Raw genomic sequence first — 17,796 nt, 5'->3', positions numbered from 1 at the left:
ACATCCCTGCGCAGCTTCCGGGCATGCCCAGAAGCTGTTTAGCAGGAAATGATGCGCCTGCACCAGACATGACGAGCGGGGCCGGTGCAGGCGCATTGATTCCTTTGAGCAATGACGTTCAGCTCCCAGGAATCAATGCAAGCAGGAAGTGACGGTGTGGGCTGCGGCCGCAGAGGGAGAAAGAGGAAGTAAGGTAAGTATATTTTCTTCTAAAACAAGGTAAGTAAAGAAAAAATAAATCGTGATTATCCATTTATTGTTCAGGTGACGCAGAGCAAGCAGATGGGGCAAAGTGGAACTCTGCTTTAATGTCAAAAACCTTCGGCATGTAGTTCCTCCCCCCAGCCCCCCAGATCTCGAGCGGTCTGCTCACTCCCTCCTCATTGGCTCAGAGAGAGCAGCCATTCGCTCCCGCTGCTGTCAGTCACAGCCAGTGACGCAGACAGCGAGGTTTGGGAGGGATTCTGCACAAGTGCTCCTATAGCAAATGCTTTGCTATAGGGGCACTCAGCAGGGGGAAGGAGCAGGCATGGGACCCTAGAAGAGGAGGATCAGGGCAGTTCTGTGCAAAATGATTGCACAGAGTAAGCAAGTTTGTTTGTTATTTTAAAGGAAAAAAAATAATTGTTTGGAATCCCTTTAACCTTTGTTACATCTCAGTGTTGATGATCTTCAGCAGCCTCTTTGCAGCTACATCCGTCTACATGCTGGCCAGACTAAATGGCATTTCTCAGTTCGTTTTCTTTTTGTGAACAGTGTACCATGCCTGTCAGATGCATTTTAAAACGGCTTCTGGTATCCTCCACTGAAAGCCCATGTGACTGACAATCCAAGGGCATGATTGAGAGAAAGGGACAGAGCATTTGCACCCAATAACAGGGTGTGGCTTAACAACCACCCTCATGGCAGAATCACTAGGTATTAGCTTAATGAAAGCTGCAGATTTAGAAAAAAAAGCGGACCTTTGAAATGACAGGAACATATTGAAGGTTATATGAGAGTTTAGTCATTGGGATTACATAGACTTTAAATTCTATCAGACACTGCTAACAGAATTGGTACTGCACTGTTTAACAGAGACGTCTGATCGATTGTCGTATGTTGCTAAACACTTAACAGTGGAATATGAAATACAACCATTCCTGCTTCGAATCCCTTCTTCATTTTATCCTCCTCTTGCTGCAGTGTTGGGGTGGGGAGAAGGCAGCACATATCACATTGATACAGCGCACTAGATACAAACACCTATTTTCAGCTTGGGAAGGCCTGTCACTTCTTTTCTATGTCATTTGTGTCCTGAAGCTCAATGCGCACAGACAGCTGTAGCCCCCTTTTACTGTTGACACGAAGTAGAAAAAAAGAAGATTCCATTGGAAGATGCATACACATTCTGCACAAGTGTCAGTAAATTGATTCATAATTGGTTTTATGCAGTAGATCAAATATGTATCCTTCGACAAGGGCTACAACATTCGGTATGTTGTCTCTTCTGCCAAGTTTAAAACTGAACTCCAGGCATATCCAAAATTTGTTTGCTATAAGCCCATTGTAATCCACTGCAGATCAGAAGATCAGAACTCCTAGGGCCAATTCCCACCATAAGCACTGGGCAGCCTTTCCACCATGCATAGACAAGGCAATTTGCCTTGAGTCCTAGGAGTTCAGTTCATACCTCTGTGCTGCAGTAATATGTGCTGAAAAAAAGGCAGGGCATGTTCTATTTTATTTCAACACAGCGTGTTGCTAATTACTGCCCTGCATTGCAACCCCCCCATTCAACCATAGAGCTATAGCCGGCGGTGCTGATCCAGCTGCAAAAATTCAACAAGGTGGTTGTACAGAATTTGATCGGTAGAACCCCGCTGCCCAATCATGGACCAAAATTCATCTGGTTCTCGCTAGACTGGACAAATTTTGATGTATAAAAAAACGTGTAGCGCTTACAATAATGTGTCAAAGCGAAACTTAAATCAGTGAAACCATGATTCTAAATAAGTACCAAGTCCCAAAAAAAGTTCATATATGAAAAAATACTTGTGCATAAAGGAGAGCCACAAGTCCCAGCATGCAGATGAGTCTCTGTCCCTCCACGACAGACGAGAGAAAGCCACCAGTGGGATAACACAGAAAAGGGGAATGGCTGCTTACCAGGGGCTGTTGGCTATCCAAATGAATGGAAAAGCCAAAAAGCGCTTGTAAACAGTTGTAGGCCACCGAATAAAGATCTGACTCCGCTGCTCAGGTCAACTCACAGGAGGGCATATAGGGCACATGAGGTCCATATACATGAGGGAGTAACAATAGCACATAGTGTAATATTGTTTAAAAAAGATGCATTTATTTAAAAGGTAGTGCACTTACTTACCTTTTAAATTGTACTACTACTACTAAACTACTATAAATGGCCCATAACCAAAGTAACTTTATTTGCCGCTTTGCAGGACTGACAATGGACTAATATGTATAAAGTAATTTTGGCTTGCAATTTCCCCTGAAGCCTTCAAACAGATTTGTTTTCATGGGGTTTGATGACGCATCTAGTCCATGTGGATTGTGTAGTCTCATCAATTAACCGCTTGCCGACCACCCACAGTATATTTACTGCGACAGTCAGCCCCCCCTGGGCAAAGCGACGTAGTATTGCGTCGCTCGCCCAGGAGCCTGTAGGGGGCGAGCTCGCGCCCCCAACCGTTCACGGCCATTCCCGCGCGAGTGACCAGCGGCTCCGATGTCCGCCGGTCACTCGCGATCTCCCGTTGGAGAGGGAGAAAGGCAGGCGGCTAATGTAAACAAAGCCAGCCGCCTGTCAATTCTCCCTATTGTAACTGCAGAGATCATACGATCCTGCTATGTAAGATCGTATGTCTCTGCGGTTACATCACAAGCCATGCCCCTTGACAGAATCACGCCCTTTGGGACACACTTAACCCCTTGATCACTAATAAAGTTAACCCCTTCCCTGCCAGTGTCATTTTTACAGTAACAGTGCATATGTATAGCACTGATTACTGTAGTAATGTCACTGGTACCCCCAAAAGTGTCAAAAATGTTAGTCAGGGGTCCGATCTGTCCGCCGCAATGTCGCAGTCCCGCAAAAAATATCGCTGCCATTACTAGTTAAAAAAAATAATAAAAATTGCATAAATCTTTCCCTTAGTAAACGCAATAACTTTTGCGCAAACCAATCAAAATACGCTTATTGCGTTTTTGTGTTTTTTTTTTTTTACCAAAAATATGTAGCAGAAAACAAATTGGCCTAAAATGTTTAGATTTTTTTACATTTTTTTTTCTGGGAATTTCATATATAAAAATGTGAAAAATATTGTTTTTTCAAATGCCACCAAAAGAAAGCTCTGTTTGTGGGAAAAAAAGGACTTCAATTTCATTTGGGTACAGCTTCGCACGACCGCGCAATTGTCCGTTAAAGTCACGCAGTGCCGAATCGCAAAATAGGCCCTGGTCTGAGCAGCCAAATCCTCCGGGGTTTAAGTGGTTAATGGACACACACAGTTGTAAAAATCGCAGATCACTACATGGCTGCTATGAAATAATTTCTAAATTTTAAAAAGCAGCTACTGTTGTAATTAATGCTGACAAACAATTGGCCAATTGGCCTAGCCTGCCATTATGTCAACAAACAAAAGAATTAACTTTGACTGGAGGTTGCACTCTTGACAGCCCTGGGCCATTTATAATTTAGTCCACAGTGGACTTTGACAGGGTCACTTTAATGAGCTGTTCTTTCTCACAGCCATATGTTATTGCAGTTAAAGGCAAGGCACGTATTATTATTATCTAGAGTGCTGAAGTTTTAGAACCTCTGTTATATTTTTATTGCTCATGAAACAAAAAAGTGCAGTGCATATATGAACAAATTCATAAAGTGATCATCTGAGCAACAACATCCAATAAAAATCTTTTTCAAAATACATATATTAATAAGTGCACCTCCAGAGAATAGGAAAAAAAAGAAAAAATAAAGTCCCAAATAACTTTTTATGTGCTCGAAGAAAGATCCAGGAACAGCCAAGATGACACCCAAGGGGGGGTCACTGGCTTTCAAGTAAGCCTCTTTTGTGGACCTTTTCTTGGGTGTCATCTTGGCTGTTCTGGGATCTTTCTTCAAGCACATAAGTTATTATTTGGGACTTTATTTTTCCTATTTTCTGCAGGTGTACTTCTTAATCTGTCACGGTGTACTTTGAAAAAGATTTTTCTCTTTTGTTCATTGATGGACAAAGCGCTCCATAAATCAGAAGTACTGTACTGGGTTATATTGCCTCCTCCAGAAGTAGGAAAAGGCAGAACAAAAAACACCTGGCTACGCCCATGAGCCATCCTCAGCTTGGTATATAACCCCCTTCTCTGCTCTAGTTAATCAGTTTTAATCTGTCTAGTTAGGAGTAAGGACCTTGGCTTCCTGCTGGGATCTCTGGTCCTAGCAATTGTTTTTTATTTCTTACATCTTTTTTGTTTTCTCTTTTGTTCATTGATGGACACAGCTTCAGATCTTCATAACAGTTGGGTTATACTGCCCCCCTACAGGAGTAGGACATTAGGCAGAAATTAAGTCTGGCTAGGCCCATGGGCAGACCCAGGGGGTATACTCCCTCTCTGCTATAGGCATTTTTTTCTGCCTAGTCAGGAGTAAGGACCTAGTTCCTTGCTGGGATCTTTGGTCCTTGCAATTTTTTCTTTTTAGATAGCCTTTTTTTCTCATGGATTTTTCCTGTGAGATCTACAATCAACTGCCGGACTGGGCGACGGGCTGGATAATCTAGATCCAGGTTATATTTAGAGGGTGGAACCATTTACAAAACGTTAAAGCATCAACATCCCAAACTAAAGATTATAAATACAGGATATAGGAACTAGGGACTTTATGGGTGCAAAAAGTAAACCAAATGGGCGTAAACCAAACAGCCATGTCGATAGAAGTTATAGGAGTGATGTTTAATGCTGAACCAAAGAAAGCAAACAGATCCCTGATGCTTGTAATCAAGAGCCCATAACTGTTTTGCTTTATGGCCTATAAAAGGCTAATTAAAGGACAGAATGGGGGGGTCCCAGAAAGAAAACCGTGACCTTTGGGCAATCCTTCTAGCAATCGGAGGTCTGTGTGTGTATGCAGCCTAAACTGGTCATCTTAAGCGTAGCTATATATGTATTGATTTTACTATGATGTTTTTTAACAATTTGTAATAAATTTCTTCTTTTTTCATTTTTCATTGCTTGTTTTCTAAATTTCAATACAGCCTATTTGGTTTACTTTTTTGCACCCATAAAGTCCCTAGTTCTCTTATCCTGTATTTATAATCTAGATCAAGTGGTCACCCCAGTCTGGCCAGCAAGCGTGCGCAGACCTCAGCTCCAGGCTAGGTCGGCTGCGACTTAAACGCCTCGCGAGGTCGCATACAACTGCGTCTCGGTCCGAATTGCAGTGTTTCTCCTGGCTGGCAGCCCCAATTTCGATGGAGAGGGGTTCTGTCTGGAGCGGTGCCTGCCTGATTCCTGGTATCTTGAGTAGCTGCCCCCTCTACCCCTGGAGGGTTTTTGGGTGGATGTAGGCCCGCTCTCTGGGATGGTTGGACCCCCTTGACGTCAGGCAACCCCCCCTTGTCATCTGTCCCCCCCCCCACCCCACATATGTTGGGGCTGTTTGGGTGGTCTGGTCCACCTCCTGGAGTGGGGGCAGGGCGCTATACTGGTGATGGGGGCTGGGGGGGCAGAGGAAGGAGAGCTGCAGGTGCCTGTTCCTGCTGGGTGGCGAGTCTGATAGGGTTCTCTCCCTCCCTGCTGGGGATTGGTTAGTGCTTGTGCTTGGCGACCAGGTGGTGCTGGAGTTCCTATGTGTCCTGGGCGGAGGTGGTCTTCGGGCGACGGGCTTCCAGATTGGTTTCCAGATTAAGAGTCTCGGCCTTTAACAACTGGGCTGACAGGAAGGCGGAAGCTGTGACCCACAATATGTACACTCGGGCTAGTTCAGCACTGAGGCCAGTATTCCTCATTGCCCTGGTGTCGCAAACTCTGACCTAGTGGGCTAAGCTTTTACGCCTTGATTTGGAGGCAGAACAGCTCCTCCCTGCCTCTGCTGAGCTGGCGGACCTGCTGGTCCAGGGGCTGCAGTTTTTCTGTGATGCCTCTTTATATGGGACTCCCCTAGTGGCTCGGCTCTCTGTTTTGGCAGTGGTCCTTCGGTGTGTCTTTTAGCTCAAATGCTGGTCTGTGGACCAGACTTCTAAAAAGGCCTTGACTAATCTTCCCTTTCAAGGAGATCACCTGTTTGGAGCTACCTTGGATGATGACATAAAAGGTCTCACGGGGGGAGAGTACCTTTCTTCCTCATGCTACCAAGAGCAAGTAACCTCCTCTTAGAAAAGGCCTTCCTTTTCCGCTCATAAGAAGTCTGGAGGATTCAAACTAACCTGGTCTGGCAAGCCGAGAGCGGGCTTCTCCAGACCTGCGGACAAGGCTCCTTCAGCATGAAGGTGCGCCCTCACCCGTATTGGAACTGGGGGGACGTCTTCTCTTTTTTCCGAACCCATGGACTTCCCTGGTGCAAGACAAGTGGGTCCACAAAGTCATTTGGTCTGGCTACAAGATCGAGTTTCATGCTTGTCCCCGGCAAGGCTCTTTCCTTCCAACTTGCGCCTGTCCCGGGACCGCTTACAGGGTCTGTTCGGGGCGGTACAAGACCTGTTACATTAAGGCATGATTGTCTTGGTTCCGTCTTCGGAAGGTTTTCAGAGTTTTTGCTCAAATCGGTTTACAGTTCCCAGGAAGGCAATGTGCGTCCAGTCCTGGACCTCAAGGCGCTGAACTGCTTTGTGCAGGTGCTGAAGTTCAGAATGGAGTCCATTCACACGGTGGTGGCATCCCTGGGTCAGGGGGATTTCCTCGCCTCTATCGACATTAACGATGCTTACCTTCACATTCCAATATATGCCAGTCACCAGCGCTTCCTCTGCTTTGCCGTGGGAGAGGAGAATTATCAGTTTGTGGCGTTATCCTCAGGTCTTCATAAAAGTGTTAGCCCTGGTGTTAGCTTTGCTACGCCAACGGGGGATCGTGGTACTGGGCTACTTGGACGATCTCCTCCTGCGAGCGGAATCTCCTTCTGCTCTGGTGGAAAACTTGGAGATCACCATATGACCTATGCAGGAGTTCGGCTGGATTTTAGGTTTTCAGAAGTCTGCCCTGGTTCCGTCCACAAAGCTGAACTATCTTGGCCTGACTCTGGACTCTGCCTAAGCCAGTGTGCTCCTTCCTCTGGACAAACTTCAGAAATTGCAGGCTGCAGTTTTTTTCCTGCTGTTCAACAGATGGTCATCCCTCCAGACTTGCCTGGGGGTGCTGGGTCTGATGGTGTCTACTTTCGAAGCGGTTCCATTTGCACAGTTCCATACGGCAAAAGGAGATTCAGACCAAATGGGACTAGACTACTCAGTCTCTGAACAATCCGATCCAGTAAGTTGGGGGAACGGAGGAGTCCCTGATATCATGGCTTTATTCTCTGGCGCTTTGAATGGGCAAATCCTTCCTCCCCTTGTATTGGACAGTGGTCATCACGTCCGTCTGGGAAGGCGTCCTTGGCAAGCATTCTGCTCGGGGGATCTGGACGCATGAACAGTCCACACTACTGATCATGGTCTTGGAACTCAGAGCGATCAGACGTCCAGTGCACATTCAATCCGACAAAGCCACCGCTGTGGTTTGTCAATCACCAAGGGGGCACAAGAATTGTCCTGGCAGCCCTGGAGGTAGCTGGAATTCTAAGGTGGGCAGAACAGTTTGTTCCAGCCCTCTCCGCTGTATACATTCCTGGGGTGGAAAACTGGCAGTCGAATTAGCTCAGTCGGCAGGCGTTGGACCAAGGGGAGTGGTCCCTTCATTCGGAGGTGTTTCATCAGTTGTATCTCCGGTGGGGTACCCCCAAGGTGGATCTGTTGGGGTCTTGGCTCAACAGAAAGGTGCAGAGGTTTGTGGTTTGGTCAAGGGATCCTCTGGTGGACGCCGCAGACGTGCTGGTGGCCCCGTGGGGGTCAGTATCTGATTTACGTCTTCCCACCTCCTAAGCTTCTGCCAAGACTTCTACACAGGATCGAGGCAGAAGGGATTCCGGTCATCCTAGTGGCCCCAGACTGGCCTTGCCGGCTTGGTACGGCTAGTGCGGCTGGTCATCCACGTTCCATGGAAGCTTCCTCTCGGGGAGGATCTGCTGTCCCAAGGACCGATCTTCCATTCTGTGTTTAACATGTGGCTCCACCTGTACGGTCTCTTTTGCCGCCATGGGATTTAAATTTAGTACTTTCTTTGTGGCTATTACCTAGGCCCGCAGGGTATCGGGATTGTCTGCATTATCCTGTCAGTCCCTATTTAGTGTTCCATAGGGATAAAGTGGTTCTTCGTCCCTGTCCATCATTCCTGCCCAAAGTTGTCTCTGACTTCCATTTCAATGAGGACATTGTGTTGCCTTCCTTGTATCCCAAGCTGGCTCATCCCAAGAAATCTGCTTTGCATACCTTGTATGTGGTTCATGCGAACAGGGTGTATCTGGCAGCTCCTGAGTCCTTTTGGAGGTCAGACTCGCTTTTTATGGTTACGGACGGACCAAGAAAAGGGCTGGCCGCTTCTTCGGCTACCTTCGCCAGATGGATCAGACAGACGGTGTCTCGGGCCTATTCCATTAAATGTCAGGTTCCACCTTGCCTTGTCAATACACATTCTACTTGGGCGCTGAGTGCTTCTTGGGCCTTCCGTCGCCAGGCATCAATATCGCAAGTTTACAAGGCGGCCACTTGGTCATCGGTGCATACCTTCACAAAATTCTATATGGTAAATACTTTGGCATTTGCGGATGCTTCTTTTGGCCGCAAAGTTTTGCAGGCTGTTCTTTAAGAGGGGCTGTTCCCTCTTGAGGGGTGTTTTTCTTTAAACTTTAATTTCTCAGATGGGGCTCCTGTGTCCTGGTTAAGGGCTCCTATGTTTAGCCTTGGGTTATTTTCCCCACCCCTCGTTTTGCTTTTGGCACTGCTGTTGGACGTCCCAGTAGTTATGATTTATGGAGTGCTGTGTCCGTTGATTAACGAAAGAGAAAAACTGACACAGCACCCACCCCTCTATGGAGTTCTGAAACTTCTTATACTGCTAGCTACTAAACGGATTACCTAGAGCAGAGAGGGGGGTTATAAACCAAGTTGAGGACAGCCCATGGGCGTAGCCAAGTGTTTTTTGTTCTGCTTAGTGCTACTCCTGGAGGAGGCAATATAGCCCAGTAGTTATGATTTATGGAGCGCTGTGTCCGTCGCTGAACTCAGAGAAAAGGATTTTATGGTAAGTTCATACAAAAATCCTCTTTTATCGATGTTGCACAGATGATTATTGCTTTTTTTGAATATGTTCATAGATTCACTGCCCTTTTTTGTTTTTTAACCCTTTCCTTAGCTTTTTATTGCTGTCTGTTTCCCCATTTGGAGGGATTCACTCTGAGTGTCTTGGAGACCAAGAGTGAATGTGAGGGAAGGTCCAAAATATCAAGTTGTCTCCAAAACTGGAATAGTAGAAAATCTTCCAAAACAGAATGGGGGGGGACCTTCCAAAATCAGAATAGAGGGGAAACCTAAAGGTGACACGTTTGTTCAGTAAGAATTGTCTAAGAGGGGGTTTATCGAACTTTAGAGTTATTTACACCTATGTCTGTTGTGTCTACAGGACAGGAGGTGAAAGGAAATCTCTTGAGTGGGACAGAGATGGTATTAAAAAACAAAAATGACTGGCTTTAAAGCAGATTTTCAGGCAATTGTAAAAGACACAAATAATGAAGCTCTGTATTCATACATGCATAATCAAATGTGTTTTTTTAAATGCAAGCACTGTACGTATCTGAATCTGACCTGTAGGGTTGTGCTGCTGCTCCTTTCATTGTCCAGTCACATGCAGAGTATGACCTGGGTTCTGCCTTTGGCAGAATGATGCTGGCCATCTGACTGGGGACACCTGGAAGCCATAAAGTACTGCAAGGAAATCTCTGGACTGAAGCCAAATATTGAAAGCTGCTTTTGTTTTATCTTTTAACAAGTTAGTCTTTTTTATCTTGTTGCTTTTGGCTGGAATTCTTTTTTAATTTCCCCTCTAGTCTATCCAAAATTTTTATAAAAAAAAAAAGATTTAAAAATACTCTTATCATGAGAATTATTACTTTGTTTTGTGATAGTGCAGCTTGTATAAAATTGTGCTTTTTGTCAGTTTAGTCCACTGATCTGACCTTTCATTTTAAAATAGATACTGTTTGGTTGAATCACCCTAAGCTTCCTATTCTCTAAGTGGGAGTATATATCTGTGCATAAATTTCCACGCGTTTGTAAATGTATTGCCTACATTGGAGCCCCTTCCTTGGTGGCGGTAGTGGATGTTGACTAAACTTGGGACTCTGGCAGAGAAACCCTTGGTACGTATAGAAGTGCACGATTCATTGAATAGATCAAAATTGGGTGTTTTGACCTGAAATTAGACCCACCAGTGTCTCATGTTTGTAATCCCACGACAGCTTTAGGTTTTTAGATTTACAAATTGGGTTTTAGAGCTGTGAATATTTAGCTGAAGCTCTGATGGGATTACCTTTGGAATATCATTTAAGTTTGCAAATTTGTTTTGTGTGGGAAGAGAGGTCGGTCTGGTCCTTTTTACTATTTTAGCTACATGCTGTTCAGCTATATCTGACCTAGAAGGATTCATGAGGGAATTCTGCGAGTGTCAGGCATGCAATCTGCTTCTGACACAGCAATTTACATGATGAAGTAAGGGGGAATTTGAGGAAGTAATCCTCTTAGTTCTGTCTTGCTCTGATTGTTATTTCGGCAAATGTGGTGGAGAAAATTACTGATTAGGGGGGTAATAAATCTCCTTTGCTGGACTTCATTGGAGGTTAGATTTTATGCTCTAGATTTCACAGTTAAAAGGGAACTTTGAAAGAATTTCGTGCAGGTTTTCCTGTGGAGAAAACATCTGCACTATTTTAGTGCAGAAAATTAAATATAAAGCTGGATATTGGGAGATCATTGTGCCTTCTTCCTAATTCAGCAGGATCAAGCAGCTGACATGCCTTTCTAGCCATCCTCAGCAGATACCTCCATTTGTGTGGGGATATGGCTGCCTTCAGACCTGACGTGACTTTTCAGGTTTGTCTAAATCTTATGGATAACCTAAAGCTGGCCATTCATGTGACAGCTTGAATATTTGATTCCATTTTTTTTTTTTTTTAATAAAATTACAAAGCAATTGGAGATATGGTGAATTTGATTGATAGGATTTAAATTGCGTTGATCGTATCCCAATGAAAAAATCCAATCTTGAGCCATAAAATTAAAAATCAATCTAAAAGCAGCGCGAACAGGCATAAAATGGTTGTGAAGAATAATAAAGTGAATCAGTGCATAATATAATCAAGAAATACAAAATTCATAACAATAAAGTGCATACATGGACAAAGTGCATTCATAAAATGTTCATAGTGCAAACAATGCAAATGGTGCAAAAATTGCTGAATGAAAGTGCAGTCCAAAGTAAATAGTTCCCTTGAATGGAACTTCAAGTGCTGGAAAGGTGCTCAAAATAATCCACATAGGTGCCAAGGTGCTCTCAAGGAAGAAACCCTTATGGGGATGCACTCACCAGACCTGGGATATAAACAAGCCTCGAACTGTGACAATATTCCCTGGATGGATGGGTCTAGCACAGCCTCCCAAGTACCTCTTTTCCAGCTCCTCTACGCTCTCTCCTCGATCATATGTTAAAAAGAAGGGGAAGGAGCCAGACATAATAAAACACCCTACGGGCTTCACTAAGTAAAATATATTAAAACTACTCACAAAAGTGCAGTAATTATCAGCAATTATCCATCTATCACTATCAATCTGAATGATCTAATAGTTTGTAAAATTTTTAAAGATTTCCCAAACATTTGCTTGGATTGTCAAAAATAGCTATTGTTTGTATTGCTAATACAATGCTGATGTTCTAAAATGAAAGTGTTGTGGCGTTAGATTTCCTTTTAACAATGTGTGAAAATATCACATGGGTTGCATAAAAGTAGTACTGGAATTAATAGTGGAATTTCTTCTGTTCCCGATAACTGTTATTCTTTCTGTCTCAGGCTGCAGCCTATGCCTCAGAAGATGGAATTTTGACAGAAGCCATGATCGATGCCCGTGTGGCTGATGCTGTCCGGCAGCACAAGCAGAAGATGGAATGGCTAAAGGCAGAGGTCAAGGAAGGGGACAAAGGAGCAAGCAAAAACCCTCTGCAGCATCTACTGGAAGGAACCCCCGTCTGACGCACCAGGAAATAAGTGACCATTTAACTGCCTCAACCAGTTAACAGCAAGCCACTGCAGCCTGTAGCTGCAGGCAACAGAATCCAAAAGCAGTTGGGCCGATCATCTGTGAGGACAAAGTGGCACATTTGTAGCCTCCCGTGGGCAGGGAGCAGGGCTGTAGTTCTTGCATTGAGAAGACGACAGCATCCTTTTCACCATTCATTCCCTATTGAACTCTTGTCTGTTTTTTATATTAATTTTAGGGCGTCCATGGCAATTGTATTGTAAAAGAAATGAATGCATTGTTTTAACCCTGACTGAAGCTGCTGCAATAACTATCTCTGGTCAAATGTAAAGAGTAATAGAGTAATGTGATTGTTGAACCGCCATCTATGAAAAAAAAAAAAAAATAGTGATGCAATTGTTTCATGTCTTCCTTTTTTAAATTGTTCAAATATTGTTTTCTGATTCACGTCTTGATCTTCCAAAAACACTAGACTTGAGAGTGTGGTTGTCAATATTTAAAGTGCACCAATGCCAAGACTATGGATATTTCTGTACTCCTAACAAACCACACTAGAATTAAAAAAAAAAATAAAAATCCACCTCTGACCTCCCTAGCTGCTTTTCATGCAAACTTTTCGGTTCTCAAATATTACAACAAAGTCTCTTAAGTTGTGTGTTTAGTGGATTCTTGCACATGGGGTGTCTAGCTTCCAATCCTGGTGTTTTGAGTTTGCCCAGGACGTACAGGTGCAGTATCCAAGCCCCACTGCCTGCAGTTCACCAAAGTTTTTTGCAGACTGAAATATGCTGCAGATGGACAGCATTGTACACCGTACTCGGTTTAGGGCCCTCTGTGTTCAGTAACGTTTTTCTGGAATTCAGAAAACTTGCATACTTTCCTGAACAAATACTGTGCTAAATGTGAGTAATGCCCCATACACACGTGCAGATTATCTGCAGACTTTTGTCTGCAGACTTACCAAAACCATATAATATGAGGTCAAACCTAAACACTTTCAATTTGTATGCAATCCGGCAGGCCCTTGCACTACATAGAAAAGGTAAGTCTGCAGACAAAAGTCTGCAGATAATCTGCATGTGTGTATGGGGCATTAGACTCGATACAGCATGCAACCCTGTCATGCCACAGTGTACTTTAGCCTGCCATAGTCTTTCATGGGCTGTAGGCAACAAAGCTAGATGCTGCACCTGTGCCTCCAGGGAGCACTAAAAATCTAGGATTGGAGGTGCAAGGGGTAGATACAACCTGTGCAAGTTGTCTAGCAGCTTAAAAACACCTGCTGGTTGTTTACATTAGACAGCTGACAGCCTGCCAAGATCTGCCCTCAATAGAAACAAAGCTAATACCTCAATACCTGTGAAACTTTGAAAATTAATTTCTCCACATTGCCTTTGGCTACAGAGATGATTGTGGACTTGCTTTAAACTGCTTTTTTATTGTTTGTTCAAAATATATCAATACTTTAGTGTTCCATGATCTGGGCATGGGTTTACTTAAAATATATCTGCAGGGACATAATATAAAGGTAAATCCAAACTATAAATGAGCATCTCCAAATCCAGGTAATGGATAGAATTGAGATTCTGCCGTTGCTGATTTTTTTGAAAAAAAAATACTTGTTCCATGGCTGTCATGCTGGCTTACAGAGTTACTAAACGTGTAGGCAGATAAGGACCTTTTGGCTTCGCTTCGGCATCCTTGTATGCATACCGATTCTGGGTCGTGACTTAGAATGTCAGGTTCAGAATAACAGCCAGATTTCAAACACTTTCAGTTTCTTGAAAAGAAACAAAGGAACTGCGCTCTTACATCATAAAATACATTTCACCATAGTAAATAGACAAATACATCTTCATTTAAATAATAGAAAATACATAAAATTTGTGAAGTCCACTCCATATATAATCCCACACGTAAATAACATCCTCAGTGAGTATAGGAAAGGTTCCGCACCACCAGCATGCAGATGCACCAGACTTAATTGACCCCTATTACAGGAAGTAAAATTGCGCATATAGAAACATCCAAGATGTCATACATGAGGTTACAGGAATGAAGCGTATTCAAAGCTCCAGTGTTGCCATATGGAGAGGAAGAAATGCTCTCATGGTGTGATATTTCAAATCATTTATATAAAAAAGAAGGTTGTATTACACTTATATCAAAGAAGACCGGGATCAGCACAATTTATAGGAATCGCCAGTTTGCTCTCAGGTAATCCCCAGAGGAGGTCCGACATAGACTGACGAAACCGCATTGGGTGCTGTTTGAGATAAGTCAATTCCAGTCAGCTGGAATGCAGGTGGAGCGCAAACCGGCGATTCCTATACAATACATGCTGATCCCTGTCGTCTTGATGTAAGTGCAATACAACCTTCTTTTCTCTTTTGTTTATTGACGGAAACATCACTTCTTAAGTCATAACTACTAGATTATATTGCCTCCTCCAGGAGTAGGACTAGGCAGAACAAAAAACGCCTGGCTACGCCCATGGGCTATTCTCAGCTTGGTATATAACCCCCCTCTCTGCTCTAGGTAATCAGTTTTAATCTGTCTAGTCAGGAGTAAGGACCTAGGCTCCTGCCTGGGATCTCTGGTCCTAGCAATTTTTTCTCCTTCCTTGCATCTTTTTTGTTTTTTTTTCTCTGGAGATCTACAATCAACTGATGGGCTGGATAATCTAGATCCAGTGGTCCCCAAAGCCAGCGAGCGCATTTAGACCGCAGCTACTCGCTAGGTGGGCCGCGACATAGCCTCGCGGACAGAGGCTAAACCATGAGTTAAACATCTCGCAGGGTCGCATGCAACCGGGCTTGGGTCTGAGTCGCAGGGGTCCCTTGGCCGACAGCTCACCTACTTCGGTGGCGAGGAATCTGTCTGGAGTGTTACCCGCACCATGGAAGGGTAAGTACAGTCCCCTCTCTCCCCTTTTGGCGTTTTTTTGGGGTGGACACAGGTAACTTACAGGGACAGTTGGACCTGCCTGCATGTTCCTTCCTCCCATCCTTAAATCCCTCGGTGAGTTGGGCTTCCCCTACTCCCTTTCCCCTTTGTCTGGACCTGGAGTCTGGTAGGGGTCCCAGGGCAGAGAATGCAGCCGAGACCCCTGGGGTCTCCCCCGCTATCCCCACTCTGTAAGGGTTAGTGTGTGTCCTGCCCTGATAGTCTGGAGGGGTCCCAGTGTAGGAGACCACTAGGTACATTCCCTACTTTTTGCAGTGTGGGTTTAGTGTAGGAGGGTCCCAGGGCAGAGACTGGTGCAAAGTGCACAGCAGAGTCTCTCCTAACACGTGTCCTACCTTTTTGGGGGGGGTCCCTTGCAGACAGAGCATTCAGAGCTTCAGCGTTTGTAGCTGATGGTGGGCATTTTCTTAGTCTGGCTGGTGGCCATGTTTGTGTAGCCTGATGTCACGGGACCATTTTCCCTTAGTCCAGGAGACGCTGTAGACAACCGAAGCCTCGGGATTATGAAGCTCCTCCTCTTCTTCCTTAGTTTCCTCTTCCTGTGCCCGGGACATATGAAGAGGGAGGGCATCCATGATGATGCTGGGTTCGAATTATCGGGGCTCCTCTGGTCAGTTTGACCTTGGGGGGTCCCTGTTATCTCTCTCTGCTGATAGGTACCCTGAGCTTTGTGGGGATCCTTTAGTGGTGCCAAAAGATGGTTTTTGTACTGCTAGGTCTTCTTTTCCTTATGGAGTCTCAGGGTCACATCTCCCCTGCTGACCCCCTCATGGAGGTGGCAGATCCCTTAGTACTCAAGCTTCTCATGGTTGCACTGACGGTGTTCCTCCAGTCCTTAGTGTCCCGAGTGGAAGTGGCGTGTGGGCAAATGCCGTCCACGGGGACTTAATATCGCACCCCCAGATCCATCCGATAGTAAGGATGATTCCTCCATGGTTGCAGCAGCGAGTGAAAAAGGTAGACGTTCTTATCACTGCAGTGCTTGAGACTTTAAAAATGGAGGATGCGGCTGATGTAGCTACGGACATGGCTGTGTTGCTTGGTACACATAGGTCATCTCCTACTCCGAAGTCATTTCCTTATGTGCCTTGTTTTGACAGGGTTTCCTGTAAGGAATGGGAACAACCAAAATTACCCTTTGTGGTCCCCAAACGTTTTGCTGTACATTACCATTTTGAGGAGTCCCTTTAAAAAAAAAAAATGGACTAGTTCACCAGTGGTGGACCCTCCTGTTTTCCGGTTTATTAAAGCATCCATGATCCCAGTAGAGGAATCCTCGTCCTTAAGGACCTGGCTGACAGGAAAATGGAGGCTGTGGCACGCAGCATGTTTACTATGGCTGGTTTGGCATTGGGGCCAGTCTTTGCCTCAGCCCTGATGTTTCAGACCCTAACTGAATGAGCCAAGCTTTTGCACCAGGGGGTGAGCAGGTCCCTACTGCTTATGTTGATTTAGCGGACTAGTTGGGCCATGGTTTGCAGTTTATTTTTGATACAGCTCCTGTGCTGTCCAAACTTTGTTTCATTGGTGGTAATTAGGCACGTGCTGTGGCTTAAGAATTGGTCTGCAGACCAAGCCTCCAAGAAAGCTCTCCATTGATCTTCAGTGGTGCTTCCTCTGGACAAATTTCAGGAACCACGGGCCGTGATTCAACGGTTGCTGTCGTGTTGTAAACCAGGTACTGAGGTATAGAGGTTTGTCCGGATCAGTGATCCCTACTATGGTGAAAGCGAGGAAGTCCTCTTCCAGCAAGATATACTATCGTTCGGGGAAAGCATACATTTCTTGGTGTGAGTCTATTGGCGCTCATCCTCGATCCTTTTCCGTGGCTCAGATCTTAACCTTTCTTCAACGGGGCATTGTTCAGAAGTTGGCTTTGAGTACCATCAAGGGCCAGGTGTCTGCCTTGACAATCTTCTTTCAGTGGCCCCCTACCCACGCACTCTTTAGTACGTACCTTTATTCAGGGATTTCGACAGGTGGCTCCACCTGTATGGTCTCTTTTGCTGCCATGAGGTTTCAATTTATTGTTTCCGGTTCTCCAGAGACCTCCATTTGAGAATATTTGGGAGATTCCCTAGTCTACTTTATCCCAGAAGGTGACATTCTTGGTGGCTATTACCTCAGCTCGCAGGGCATCGGAATTGGCGGCATTATCCTGTCGCAGTGCCTATTTGGTGGTCCATAGGGATAAAGTGGTTCTTCACCCCCGTCTATCATTCCTGCCCAAAGTTGTCTCTGACTTCCATTTGAATGAGGACGTGTTGCCTTCCTTGTGTCCCAAGCCGGCCCATCCCAAGGAATTTGCTTTGCATACCTTGAAAGAGGTTCATGCAGTTCGGGTGTATCTTGCAGCTACTAAGTCCTTTTGGAGGTCAGACTCTCTTTTTGTGGATATGGACAGACCAGAGGCGTACCTAGGGTCTCCAGCGCCCTTGTTGAGAAGCTGTATCGCCCCCCGAGAGGGAGAGGGTTTGACAGAGAGAGACAA

General features: G+C 44.9%; 1 protein-coding gene across 1 annotated transcript in view; it reads left to right on the top strand.

Moving 5' to 3' along the window:
- ATAD3A (ATPase family AAA domain containing 3A) overlaps window positions 1-12,716 on the top strand; it is a 168,499-nt gene extending 155,783 nt beyond the window's left edge. The window contains exon 16 of the mRNA XM_082273194.1: window positions 12,152-12,716. Within this exon, the coding sequence (XP_082129320.1) occupies window positions 12,152-12,331 (180 nt within the window). The 3' untranslated portion in view covers window positions 12,332-12,716. The remainder of the gene's footprint in view (window positions 1-12,151) is intronic.
- The last annotated feature ends 5,080 nt before the right edge of the window (window positions 12,717-17,796 follow it).

The sequence above is a fragment of the Pelophylax lessonae genome (assembly GCF_965119305.1).
Source record: "Pelophylax lessonae genome assembly, chromosome: 12".
Taxonomy (NCBI): Eukaryota; Metazoa; Chordata; class Amphibia; order Anura; family Ranidae; genus Pelophylax; species Pelophylax lessonae.
This window is presented reverse-complemented; position numbering and strand designations above follow the sequence as displayed.